At 44.1% G+C, this 14,609-nt stretch overlaps 1 protein-coding gene across 2 annotated transcripts in view; it reads left to right on the top strand.

Moving 5' to 3' along the window:
• PDE3A (phosphodiesterase 3A) overlaps positions 1 to 14,609 on the top strand; it is a 305,739-nt gene that overhangs the window by 253,277 nt on the left and 37,853 nt on the right. For both annotated transcript variants that reach the window (XM_060689573.2, XM_060689565.2), the window contains 4 exons: positions 76 to 336; positions 3,946 to 4,100; positions 8,359 to 8,474; positions 13,089 to 13,308. In XM_060689573.2, the coding sequence (XP_060545556.2) occupies positions 76 to 336; positions 3,946 to 4,100; positions 8,359 to 8,474; positions 13,089 to 13,308 (752 nt within the window). The remainder of the gene's footprint in view (positions 1 to 75; positions 337 to 3,945; positions 4,101 to 8,358; positions 8,475 to 13,088; positions 13,309 to 14,609) is intronic.

Genomic DNA, 14,609 nt, shown 5'->3' with positions numbered 1-14,609 from the left:
CAAATCACATTGGCATAGCTATGCATTATTTAATTCCTAATTTAGGGCTAATGCTTGTTTTTCCTCTCTTTCCAGTCTTCGGGTACCAGTATTACCGTGGATATTGCCGTCATGGGAGAAGCTCATGGACTCATTACCGACCTTCTAGCAGATCCTTCATTGCCACCCAATGTCTGCACCTCCCTCCGAGCAGTCAGCAACCTGCTTAACACACAGCTGACCTTCCAAGCTATTCACAGACCAAGAGTCAACACTTTGGCATCCTTCAATGAAAATTACACTGGTTCCGACACAGAAGAATGTTCAGAGAAGGGAGAAAAGCTTACCATTCCCAAGGTAAATGTTGTGTATTTAGCTTGCCAACCTGATTCCTTTTCTGTTAATTTTTTTTTATTGTTTTATATCACATATTCCATTTCTATGTTGAACAGTGTGTTTTCTATGTGTCCAGAGTGTTAACATATAAACATCATCATCATCATCATCATTATAATCATATTGTTCTGTCCCCGTACCCCACATGCACCCCCACAGACGGCCCAGAGTTAATAAGCCACACGACAAAACTCTTTGAAGATAAAGCTGGCAGCAACCCAGTGGCTAGCTGCCAATTCAGACTTTACTCACACAAAACAAAGATTAGACTGCAAGCATTCCGATAAAACAGGCAGAGTTTCAACAATACAAGGATTAATCCAAATGCAGTCCGATAAAGCAGGCAAAGTGCAGTAACGCAGAGATCATGGATTATTTCCAGTTTTTGCTCGTCACAAACTGAACCAGCCACCACACCCACATTTATACCCTATGGGGTGTGGTCCAGTGACTCAGCTAATATCTGGCATGCCTTCCCTCTGCTGCGCACACATCTCCCTACGCTTCTGCCGAGGGTCCAGCCAGCACTTATCTTCGCTGTCCACCTGTGGCTGTGGGGACGTGCTTGGCTCTGAGTCTATCTTTTGGCCTTCGGTGTCCTCCGGAGGCATTGCCAGAGAGGAGGGTCCTGGAGAGGGAGGCCTTGCCAATTCCTCTCCCTCACTCTCAGAGTCTGCATCTGTCGATAGCCCAGGCTCAGGCAACGGAGCCACAACACATATACCCTAAAGACATCTCCTGATAATAAGCCTAATCGGGCTTTTGAGCACATGGCAATAAGGCCAAGCCCTTGTTTCAGGGTTCAAAAAAATATAAGACAAGGTCTTATTTTCGGGGAAACACGGTATACATAAACATATATGGAATAATATCAACCATTATTGAAAAGTATACTATCTTCCATTATAGTATGGATTATATAATCATCAAAATATTTACCGTGTTTCCCCGAAAATAAGACCCTGTCTTATATTTTTTTGAACCCTAAAATAAGCACTTGGCCTTATTGCCATGCACTCAAAAGCCCAGTTAGGCTTATTATCAGGGGATATCTTATTTTGGGGGAAACCGGGTACTTATCAGTTTTTCTTTCTCATGTAGTCCATATTTCACATAAATCCACTCTTCTAACCTCAGTATCTGGCACTTAATGATTCATAGAATAGTTCCCATGTTATAAAATATTCCGACTCTTCTTTTCCTTTGATTTTTAGGGTTAACCTGTCCATTTCTGCATGTTCCAGAATTTTTTTTATTATAATGTCATCTGTCAACCTATAATGTCAACCTGATTCCTTTCATGCACATCAGGTTTGAGACCCAGTAGGTAAACCAAACCAAAGACTCAACTCCATAGTCTAAAAACTAGAGCTACTTTTATTGTACAGTAGGTATCTTCGTACTTATCATAAATTGATTCCAGGAGACACAATGAGTACCAAAAACGATGAGTACCAAACAAAGTTTTTCCCATAAGGAATAATGTAGTGAGTCACAAGGCAGCTGACACCACAAGTTCTAGTTTGTGCATTGAGTACCAAACAAACAATGAGCATTGGGACAAAATGTTCACATCAAAATGCTTTGAATACCAAATTCTATGAATTTTAAAGCAGTTGAGTATCAAGGTATCAAGAGCCTTGGTAGTACAGGGGTTTAAGGCACCCTGTTATTAAGCTGATTATTAAGACCAGCTGCCTGCAATTACTGCAGGGTTCGAATGTCGCCAAGGCTCAAGGTTGACTCAGCCTTCCATCCTTTCTAAGGTAGGTGAAATGAGGACCCAGTTTGTGGGGGCAATAAGCTGACTTTGTATAAATATACAAAAGGATGAAGGCTATTGCTGAGCACATTGTAAGACGCCCTGAGTCTTCGGAGAAGGGCGGCATATAAATCAAATTAAAAAAAAAAAAAGGTGCCATTGTAATGGGCTGTAATAACAGAACCTGGTGAGTCAGCTTTGCTTGTCCCTTCTCCCCCTCCTTATACTCCAGTGAATCAGAGGGGTGTCTATCTGAGCCATTTCCAAATGTTATGTGGTTATTCTGGACTTAAAATATGTTTTCCCTCTCCAAACTCATCTTCCTTCTCTTCTTCGTCTTCTTCTTCTTCTTTTGAAAGAATTTCAAAAGTAGATTGCTGTTCATTGAACTGTATAAAGCAAAACTCAGGCAAGTAACTATTTTCTGCGTTCAAATCCTGGTTTAATGTTTGCTGGCATAATTAGCAACAGTTTAAGTGCTTAGATGCTATGGAAGAACTGCAAAGGAAGGAAATTGACACCAATTGATGCGGAAATGGTGGGAAAAAGGGGACTCTTCGACAATCTCAGTCCAATAACAAAATAATAGAGTTCCAAGGGACCTTGGAGGTCTTTTAGTCCGACCCCCTATTCAAGCAGGAAACCCTATACCATTTCAGACAAATGGTTGTCCAATCTCTTCTTAAAAACCTCCAGTGTTGGAGCATTTACAACTTCTGGAGGCAAGTTGTTCCACTGATTAATTGTTCTGCTGTCAGAAAATTTCTCCTTAGTTCTAGGTTCTTAGTTCTAGTTTTTAGGTTCTAGTTCCATAAACTATGGCAGTATTTCTCAACCTTGACAACTTGAAGATGTGTGGACTTCAACTCCCAGAATTCCCCAGCCAGCAGAGTTGAAGTCCACACATCATTAATAGCGGGGCATTTTCTTCGTCTACCGAGTTATCCCGTGTACTTGCTGATAAAAACTGAAGATCATGGATGAAAACACCATAGAACACAAAATCATAGGGAGTTCTTCTAGTCCAATCCCTGATCAAGACAGGAGACTTATACCATCCCGGTCAATTGGTTGTCTAGTTTATTTTTTTAAACCTCCAGTGATGGAGCACCCACAATTCTGAGTAGCAAATTATTCCACTGATTACTTATTCCCACTGTCAGAATTTTTTTCCTTACTTCTAGGTTGGATCTTTCTTTCATAAGCTGATCTCTGCTGGGAAGCTACCTTGTCAGCCTGTTAAAAGAGGGAACTATTGGCCAGCTCCTTGCTATTCTTAGGAAGTAAACTATTTTAGAATACAATAACAGAGTTGGAAGGGACCTTGGAGATCTTCTAGTCCAACCCCCTGCTTAGGCAGGAAACCCTACACCACTTCAGACAAATGGTTATGCAACATCTTCTTAAAAACTTCCAGTGTTGGAGCATTCACAACTTCTGGAGGCAAGGTGTTTCACGGATTAATTGTTCTAACTGTCAGGAAATTCCTCTTTAGTTCTAGGTTGCTTCTCTCCTTGATTAGTTTCCACCCATTGCTTCTTGTTCTGCCCTCAGGTGCTTTGGAGAATAGCTTGACTCCCTCTTCTTTGTGGCAGCCCCTGAGATTTTGGAAAACTGCTATCATGTCTCCCCTAGTCCTTCTTTTCATTAAACTAGACATACCCAGTTCCTGCAACCGTTCTTCATATGTTTTAGCTTCCAGCTGTCATCTATTAACTCTTGTCCTCAGATGCTTTGGAGAATAAGTCAATTCCCGCTTCTCTGTGACATGATAAAGTAATCATAAGATGTTATTGTCTTACCTACAGCGCTTTCGGAAAAGCCTGCCCCCAGGTCTTCTACGGCGAGTGTCATCCACTTGGACAACAACCACATCTGCCACTGGTTTGCCCACGTTGGAGCCAGCTTCTGTTAGAAGGGACCGCAGCCCCAGCATCAAACTTTACGATACTTCATCATCCAGGTAAGAAAATAATTGTAGATTTTTACCTTTAAGTTCTTAAAGTTGCAAAGGCTGAGAGATACTGACAGAAAGGAATAAAGTAAAAATTCAGTTCAGATACAAGTATAAGTTTTAACTATATTTGATATAAAAAGACAATTCAAGTAGAAAAACAAATATAAACACTAAAACATTGGTGGATAATCAACAGATCTAAAATACCACATGATTAACGCACTCTAGTAGAAGCTTATAATGCTATCAGCTGCTCAGAGTTACCATGAACTGTGTGATGGGCAGCAAATAAATTGACAAATTCAGTATCAAGTCAATTACAGAAGGCATCTTTACTCGGATCAACTTACATCCTAAGATGATACCTTTAACATCATCAGACAGCAACATATGCCTATCCCAGGTCCTTGGGAAGGACTTGATAAATGGATAAAAATGCCAAATCAAGTCTGAGCATCTGGCTGACTGTGCAGCAAATCATAAAGAATGATCATAAAAAATAATAATAAGGCACTTCATATCCATCAAAATGGATCACAGCAGGTCTCTATTAAGTTGTGAAGGTCCTTGTTTAATGCAATTAAAGTTTTTAGTAGGAAACAGAGAAACTCGGCGATAAGCCACACTACTGTAAATTATTTGTTGATTCCACGTTACTACCTTGACCTGTCACAGTGAGATAAATCGAGGGGTTCATGGAGTTGTAGACAAGGAGCGGAATCAGCAATTATGGGAATTTGTGTGGGTCAAAAAGGTTGCTCAGGGGTTTTCCAATTTTGACAACTCCTAGATATATGTATCAACTTTTGGAACTTTCCAATTAGCATAGCTATTGCTGAGAATTCTGGGAGTTGAAGTTCATACAGCTGTAAGATACCCAAATTGGAAGACACTCATTTGCACCATCATATCAGGTCTTGAATTTTCCTGCTGAGAAAATTAATAAGTCCGGAATGTTCTGTCCATAGCCAAGGGCAATAAACCCACTGTGAGAATACTGTGTCTATCTGATAGAAGAACAGCTAGTTCAGCTCTTAGACTTCACAGGTGGAATCACCCAAAGCAGAGAATGTCTTCTCCATTTTATTTTTGGCAACAAAGATATTTTTCGCTACCTTTCCCTGGTAAAGGTAAAGGTAAAGGTTCCCCTTGCACATATGTGCTAGTCGTTACCACCTCTAGGGGGCGGTGCTCATCTCCGTTTCAAAGCCAAAGAGCCAGCGCTGTCCAAAGACGTCTCCGTGGTCATGTGGCCAGCATGACTAAACGCCACACGGAACGCTGTTACTTAACTGCCAAAGGCGGTCCCTATTTTTCTACTTGCATTTTTACGTGCTTTCGAACTGCTAGGTTGGCAGAAGCTGGGACAACTAACGGGAGCTCACCCCATTAGAGCACTAGGGATTTGAACCGCTGAACTGCCGATCTTTTGATTGACAAACTCAGCGTCTTAGCCACTGAGCCACCGCGTCCTTTTTGAATTGAATTGCATTTGAAGATTGTTTCAATAAAGGAAACTGTAGGAATCCTTATTGACAGGAAATTGTACTCAACGCAATATATTAGAAATAGAGTACATGAGGAATATGAAACCTGAAGAGTTCCATTTCCTACCTCCTGAAGCTCTTCTGTTAACCAATACAAAATTGTAGTCTTCCCTCTCCATCATAGTTAGAGTCAGGTATTCTTACCTTTTCCATTCAGCCAAGTGTCAACCCCACCAGATAGACAAGACCAGGAAATCAAGTGCATTTTTATTGAGACTTGAAAGAATCTTGAAAGTCCATGTCAATGGACTTCCTCTTTCTTCTTATACATCAACAAATCGGGGCAGCATCTACCTGAGCCACTTTTCAATGTCATCTTGTTCATCAGAGCCAAAAAAATCAGTGGTGGGTTCCTCCCAGTTCGGCCCGGTTCTCCCGAGCTGGTAGCGGTGATGATATCACAAGAGTCGAGGTGGCGCAGTGGTTAGAGCACAGTACTGCAGCTACTTCAGCTGACTGCTAGTTCAGCAGATCAGCGGATCAAATCTCACCGGCTCAAGGTTGACTCAGCCTTCCATCCTTCCGAGGTGGGTAAAATGAGGACCCAGATTGTTGGGGGCAATATGCTATTTAGTATACTGTCTTTGGTGTAAGCCACCCAGAGTCCTCGGAGAGTGGGTGGCAAAGAAATATGACTAATAAATAAATAATAAATAAATGACATCACTGAACCAGTTCTGCCCCCCGCACCCCCTCCGCGTTATTCTTACCTTTTATTTGGCCCCACCCCCAATCTATTGCTGCCTCCTGAGTCCCAGCTGATGGGCTATAAGGAAAAAAACTGTTTAAACTCTTGCCGCAGGGCTTCAAAGGGCCGCCCTACAGCTGATCAGTGTTAAAAAAAAAACAAATGAGTAGACCAGTGCCTGCAAAAATACATGAGTAGATCAGTGCCTGCAATAACACATGAGTAGACCAGTGCCTGCAAAAATAAATGGGTAGATCGGTACAGCTCTGCAAGCAGTTAAAAGCCTGGTAAACCAGTACCTCTGCTAAATCCTAAATAATTGTCACATGACCATCAAGCCACGCCCACAATATAAGCCACACCCACAAAATAAGCCACGCCCACAGAACCGGTAGTAAAAAAAATTAGAACCCACCCCTGAAAAAAATGTTTGTCCCCTTTGCCTAGATCAGGGGTGAGGAAACTGTGGCCCCTTTATGATTTGTGGGCTTCAAATCCCAGAATTTCGCCAACCAACATGGAGGATTTCTGGGACAGGTCGTCCTTGATTTACAACAGTTCGTTTATAATGACTGTTCAAAGTTACAACGGCCCTGAAAAAAAGTGACTTATGGCCGTTTTTCACACTTACGACCCTTGCAGCATCTCCATGGTCACCATAGTGATGATGTTTGCAGTATCCCAGGGTCATGTGATCCCTTTTGCGACCTTCTGACAAGCAGAGTCAATGGGGAAGCCAGATTCACTTAACAACCGTGTTACTAACTGAACATCTTAACAAATATGGCAAGAAAGGTCGAAAAATGGGGCAAAATTCACTTGTGAAATGTTTTGCTTAGCAACAGAAATTTTGGGCTCAATTATCGTCATAAGTTGAGGACTAATTGAAATGGTTTGTCTCAAGGAAGTCCAACTTTGGCTAATTTAAGACTTGTGGACTTCAACTCTCAGAATGGCTGGCTGGGGAATTCTGGGAGTTGAAGTCCACAAGTCATAAAAGGGCCATAGTTTCCTCACCCCTGGCCTAGATAATGACTCTTACCTATTTCTGTCAAAGTCTTTCTCTTTCTCTTTCTCCCTCTCCCTCTCTTTCTCTTTCTCTCTCTCTTTCTCTCTCTCTGTCTCTCCCTCTCTTTCTTTCTCTCTCTCTCTCCCTCTCTGTCTCTTTCTCTTTCTTTCTCTCTCCCTCTCCCTCTCTTTCTTTCTCTCTATGTCTCTCTTTCTGTCTCTCCCTCTCTTTCTTTCTCTTTCTTTTTCTCTCTCTCCCTCCCTCTTCCTCCCTCTCTCTCTCTGTCTCTCCCTCTCTTTCTCTCTCTCTTTCTCCCTCTCCGTCTCTTTCTCTCTCTTTCTCTCTCCCTCTCCCTCTCTTCCTTTCTCTCTATGTCTCTCTCTCTGTCTCTCCCTCTCTTTCTTTCTCTTTCTTTTTCTCTCTCTCTCCCTCCCTCTTCCTCCCTCTCTCTCTCTGTCCCTCCCTCTCTTTCTTTCTCTCTCTCTCTCCCTCTCCGTCTCTTTCTCTCTCCCTCTCCCTCTCTTTCTTTCTCTCTATGTCTCTCTCTCTGTCTCTCCCTCTCTTTCTCTCTCTTTCTTTTTCTCTCTCTCTCTCCCTCCCTCTTCCTCCCTCTCTCTCTCTGTCCCTCCCTCTCTTTCTTTCTCTCTCTCTCTCCCTCTCCGTCTCTTTCTCTCTCCCTCTCCCTCTCTTTCTTTCTCTCTATGTCTCTCTCTCTGTCTCTCCCTCTCTTTCTCTCTCTTTCTTTTTCTCTCTCTCTCTCCCTCCCTCTTCCTCCCTCTCTCTCTCCGTCTCTCTCTCTCTCTCTCCCCACTAATATGCAACTTTGCCTATCTTAGGTTGAAATGATGGCAACCTAACCTTTTATAAGCAGTTTGTGAGCTGCCTGTAAACTGACTGTTTGTTGCAAGAATCATGAGGTTACAGCTTCCTAGAGATTGCGATCATCAATCAGACCTCTGTTCTTTCTAAGGAAGCCTACAAATAAGAATTGTGCTGCCTTTTTCTCTTTTATTTTCACAGCTCTGACTCATGGAACAATTCCCACCTGATGACTCTCACCAAAAGCCGATCCTTTTCAACCTCCTACGCGATGTCTGCAGCCAACCATCTGAATTCAAAGCGGCCAAGCCGACAAGGTGGTTATTTATTTCATTTTGTAGCCCCGCCTTTTATTATTTTCACAAATAACTCAAGGCAGCGAACGTCTCCAACACACCTTCCTCCTCCTATTTCCCCCACAACAACAACGATCCTGTGAAGTGGGTTGGGTTGGCTCAAAGTCACCCAGGTGGCTGGCTTTCGTGTCTAAGGCGGGACTAGAACTCATGGTCTCCCACTTTCTAGCCTGGTGCCTTAACCAGTAGACCAAACTGCCCTTTGGAATGAGCTGCCCCCAGAAATTCGTAAAATCTCTGATCTCCGTGTGTTTCGCTGTGCCCTCAAAACCATGTTGTTCCGCCAGGCTGGGCTATCAATGTAAAGATTTTAATTGGTTTTAAATGGGATTTTAAATTTGGGGTTTTACAAATTGGGCCTATTATCTAATAATTTTAATTATTTTTAAATTTTGTCTGTCTTTGTGTTTTTAATTAGGCTGTACACCGCCCTGAGTCCTTCGGGAGAAGGGCGGTATAGAAATAGAAATAAATTAATAATAAACTGGCTTCCTAGTTAAACCTCCCTAGTTATCTACTGAGGATGCTGATTTTATGTGAATTCAAGACTGTTGAAATCAGTAAAGAGATAATACAGCTCTTATGGATTTCAAGTTAAATCCCAAGAGGTTCTTGAACGAAATGACATTTGAAAGTCTGGATGGATATATCTATCTATCTATCTATCTATCTATCTATCTATCTATCTATCTATATATATATTTAAATTTGATTTATATGCCGCCCTTCTCCAGAGACTCAGGGCGGCTTACAATGCGTTAAGCAATAGCCTTCATACTTTTGTATATTTTTACAAAGTCAGCTTATTGCCCCCACAAACTGGGTCCTCAATTTACCTACCTTAGAAAGGATGGAAGGCTGAGTCAACCTTGAGCCTGGCAAGATTCGAACTTACTAATTGCAGACAGCTGGAGTTAAATTACAATGCATTAGTCTGCTGAGCTATCCAGGCTCATATTTCTTGTCTATCGTTTTTCTAACCAGTGGTGATATGCAATAGGACCGTGATGGCGAACTTATGGCACAAGTGGCACGCAGTGCCCTCTCTGTGGGCACGCGAGCCATCACCCCAGTTAAGCTCTGCCGCGCATATCTGCATGCCTCCTGCTGGCCAGATGGTCATCAGGCAGGGGTGAAATGCTCCCAGTTCGGACTGGCTCGGGCGAGTAGGTAGTGATGGCGGCGGGCAGTTCGGAGAACCGGTAGCAAAAATCCCTGCCCCTGCCCCCCATGCCCAGCTGAGCCGCGCGATCATCAGAGCCTTTTTTTTCTTTTAAATGGCTCTGACGAGCCAAGCTGAGTTGCCTACTAATCAAGCTCTGACGATCCCAGCTGAGTTGCCTGCTAATCAGGCAACTCAGCTTGGATCGCCAGAGCCATTTAAAAGAAAAAAAGTTTTTTCTTTTAAATGGCTTTGACGATCAACTCTGACGATCCCAGCTGAGTTGCCTGCGGATCAGGCAACTCAGCTGGGATTGTCAGAGCCTTTTGAAAGCATTTTTTTACATGGTTTTACATGTAAAAAATGGTTTTAAAAGTAAAAAAAAAAAATGGCCATGCCCACCCAGTCATATTACCCCCCCCCCCACCAAGCCACGCCCACAGAACCGGTAGTAACAAATTTTAGATTTCACCCCTATCATCAGGTCTGTGCTGCACATGCGTGGGGGCAGGGCGCGTGCTAGTAGGCCGTGCACTGGAACCACGCGCATGCACGGGAAGCATGCAGGGGGACCGTGGGCATGTGCCGGTGGGTCGGGACGCATGCGGGGTGGGCACACACATTGTACCCCCATACATTGGGGGTTCGGGCATATGCAAAAATGCGCACTTGTGCGCTTTGGGCACTCAATCCGGAAAAGGTTAGCCCTCACTGCAATAGGACTACAGGTGGTCCTTGACTTAACGACCGCAATTGAGCCCAAAATTTTTGCCGTTACGACCTTTCTTTCTTGCCCCCGTTGTTAAGTGAATCACTGCAGCTGGTAAGTTAGTAACACGGTTGTTAAGTGAATCTGGCTTCCCCATCGATTTTGCTTCTCAGAAGGTCGCAAAAGGGGATCGCTTGACCCTGGGACACAGCAACCGTCATAAATAAGAAGCAAGTGCCAAGCATCTGAATTTTGATCGCATGCTCGTGGGGATCCTGGAAAGGCCGTAACTGTGAAATATTGTCAAAAGTCACTTTTTTTTTCCATTGCCGTTGTAACTTTGAACAGTCACTAAATGAACTGTTGTAAATTGAGGACTACCTGTACTATTTGGGTTGTTAACAGAGGATCTTTTAGCACAGGGGGAAGGATCTTTGGAAGCAAAGTTCTAACCTAGGAGGGCTACTTTAAGGCAATAGATACCCCATACTGTTCTTGTTATCAGCCCAAATCAATCCATGGTATTGAACTTCATTTAAGTAGCTTAACCTTCTGCACTGGCTTTTCAGATTCAAATCTCCCTGCCAGCTTTGCTACCTAAGGGAGGATTTCAGGTGGTCCTCAACTTAACAGCCACAATTGGGACCAGAATTTCTGTTGCTGAGCAAGACGATGGTCCACGAATCACACCTGACCTTTTTCTGACATGGTTGTTAAGTGAATCATTGCAGTTGCCAAATGAATCATGCCATCATTAAGCAAATCTGGTTCCCCCCATTGACTTTGCTTATGGGAAGCCAGTTGGGAAGGTCACAAATGCTGATCCCAGGATCCCCAGGACACTCCAACCATCTCAAATAAATTCCAGTTGTCAAATACTCAAATTTTGATCATGTGACTGTGGGGATGTTGCAGTGGTCATGCGTACGAGAACCAGTCACTGAAATTTACAACGGCACTGAAAAACAGCTTGCACCTCCCACTTACGACCACTGGGGCATCCCCACTTCAGCCTCCTCATCAGGGGTGGGTTCTGCTTACCTTTACTACCAGTTCGCAGCTTCTGCGCATGCACAGATCACCCATGATGACGTCGTGGCAGGTGGGAGGAGCCTCCTGCCGGTTTTACTACCAGTTCTATAGAACTGGACAGAATCGGGAGCAACCCACCACTGCTCCTCATGGTCACATGATTAGAATTTAGGTGCTTGGCAACCTACAAATATTTAAGATGGTTGGTGGCAGCATCCTGATTATCATACGCGCGTCCCGATATAGTCAGCAGGTGCCATCGCTGACTATTGGGGGGGGGAAATCTTTGCCCCCCACAGAGAGGGCTCGCAATCTGGGTGTCCTCCTGGATGCACGGCTGTCTTTAGAAGAGCATATGACGGCCGTGGCCAGGGGGGCCTTTTATCAGGTTCGCCTGATTCGCCAGTTGCAGCCCTTTCTGGACCAGGATGCCTTGCGCACGGTCACTCACGCCCTTGTCACCTCCCGGCTGGACTATTGTAATGCTCTCTACATGGGGCTCCCCTTGAAGAGCACCCGGAGGCTCCAACTGGTCCAGAATGCGGCCGCGCGGGTGGTTATGGGCGCAACTCGTGCCCACGTGACACCCCTCCTGCGCGAGCTGCACTGGTTCCCAGTGGTCTTCCGGGTGCGATTCAAGGTGTTGGTCACCACGTTTAAAGCACTCCATGGCATAGGACCCGGGTACCTTCGAGACTGACTTCTGCCACCAATAGCCTCCCACCGGCCAGTTCGCTCCCACAGAGTGGGTCTCCTCAGGGTGCCATCGGCCAAGTTATGTTGGCTGGTGACACCCAGGGGGAGGGCCTTCTCTGTGGGAGCCCCAGCCCTGTGGAATGAACTGCCCCCGGAAATGCGTAAGATCTCCGACCTCCGGGTATTTCGCTGTGCACTGAAGACCCTGTTGTTCCGCCAGGCCGGGCTATCAACATAATAATTTTAAATTGGGATATTTTAAATTTCTGGGGTTTTAAATTGAGCTGAATTTATTTAATAATTTTAAATTTTTAATTGATGTTTGTCTTGTGTTTTTAAATAGGCTGTACACCGCCCTGAGTCCTTCAGGAGAAGGGCGGTATAGAAATAAAATTATACTTATACTTACTTATACTTATTTGGGATCTTCCCAGCCGGCTTCTTAAAAGCAAAATCAACGAGAGGGGGGAGGGGGATTCACTTAACTAACATTGCAAAAAAAAAAATGTTGTAAAATTATTCATTTAACAACCACTTTGTTTAGCAATAAAAATTCTGGTTCCATCATCGTACCTTGTTGAGGACTACCTGTAGAGAGTTGGCTTCGCGAAGAGATGATATATACCCCTGTTTCCCCGAAAATAAGACCCTGTCTTATATTTTTTTGAACCCCGAAATAAGCGCTTGGCCTTATTTTCGGGGAGGTCTTATTATATTGGGGCACATGGAGGGCTCCTCTTGCCGTCTTACCTGATTTCCAGCTTTGTCTCCCTAACCTTAACCAGAGGAAATGGCGGGGACCAGCTGCACATGCGTTTAAATATTTTTGGGGAGGGCTTATTTTCGGTGGGGGGGTCATTTTAGCACATGCGCTCAAAAGCCCTATTGGGTTTATTATCAGGGGATGTCTTATTTTCGGGGAAACACTGCATACGCTGACCATTTGAAAAATAAATGCTGTTTTCCCATTCCACAGGTATCTCCCCAAATATTTCACCTCTTGTCTCCCCAAGCCATTCACCCGTCCAGGGCACACCAGCCAACAGCCCCATCCGCAGAACCTCAGGAGAACAATTTCCAGAGTCAACAGTCATGGCCACTGTCCAAGCCATCAAGCCTCACAAGCTCTTAGGTTGCAGTCAGAGTGCCCCTAACATATCAGAGCCTGTGGAAGGTACCTCTGTCATTTGCAGTAGGTAAGATAATACTTCTCTATTTGTTGGAGCTTCTTATATTTTTCTTTGGTTGTGTATTTCTTTCCTGATCTCAGTGCCTTGGTCAAGTCTTCCCCAGCCTGGGCCTTTCCATAAATATTGGAGTTTATTTTATTTATTGTATCACGCCTTTATTATTTTTACAATTAATTCAAGGTGGTGAATGCATCCTAAACACTTTCCTCCTCCTATTTTCCCCCACAACAACAACCCTGTGAGGTAGATTGGGTTGAGAGAGAGTAATTGGCCCAGCTGGCTTTCATGCCTAAGGCGGGACTAGAATTCACCGTCTCCTGGTGATTGGCCCAAAGCCACCCAGTTGGGTTTCATGCCTAAGGCGGGACTAGAACTCACCGTTTCCTGGTAATTGGCCTAAAGTCATCCAGCTGGCTTTCATGCCTAAGGCGGGACTAGCACTCACTATCTCCTGGTGATTGGCCCAAAGTCACCCAGTTGGCTTTCATGTTTAAGTGAGGCCTAGAACTCACCATCTCCTGGTAATTGGCCCAAAGTCACCCAGCTGGCTTTCATGCCTAAGGCGGGACTAGAACTCACCATCTCCTGGTGATTGACCCAAAGTCACCAAGTTGGGTTTCATGCCTAAGATGGGACTAGAACTCACTGTCTCCTGGTGACTGGTCTAAAGTCACCCAGCAAGCTTTCATGCCTAAGGCGGGACTAGAACTCACCATCTCCCAGTTTCTAGCCTTGTGCCTTAATCTCTAGTCCAAACTGGCTGTCAGCTAACTAGATGCCCAATAGTTTGGAAATTCCAAGATTTGAAATCCAGCATCTTCTACAATGCAAAATTGGGGGGAAGGACATTGTCATCATTGTCATTCCATCTTTTTTATATATAACTCAAGATGGCAAATATACCTAATAACTCCTACCTCCTCCTCCCTTTCCCCACAACAACAAGCCTTCAAGGTGGATTGGACTGAAAAAAGGTGGCTGGCCCAAAATCAGCCAGCTGGCTTTCATGTTTAAGTGAGGGCTAGAACTTCCAGTCTCCTGGTTTCCAGGCCAGCACCTTCAACACTCCATCCAGCTGGCTCTCCATGTGGACAAACATATAGTTCAGCTGCAGAAGAGTCTACATTTGATTTAATTCACAGCTTGAGGTGCACATGATAGAACTAACCTATACCTGAGACCCAAGTATAATTGATTTTAAAGACAGGTTAAAGAAAGACCCAAGTATAATTGTATGTAAGACAGGTTCACAGCAAATAAAAAACAGCAGTAGAAACCAGCTGTTAACAGCTGGATGAGAACGGTGT

This window comes from Pantherophis guttatus, chromosome 7, assembly GCF_059756535.1.
Source record: "Pantherophis guttatus breed Tessera chromosome 7, ASM5975653v1, whole genome shotgun sequence".
In the NCBI taxonomy this organism is placed as follows: domain Eukaryota; kingdom Metazoa; phylum Chordata; class Lepidosauria; order Squamata; family Colubridae; genus Pantherophis; species Pantherophis guttatus.
Note: the sequence above shows the minus strand (reverse complement) of the source record. Positions and strands in the feature narration are given on the sequence as shown.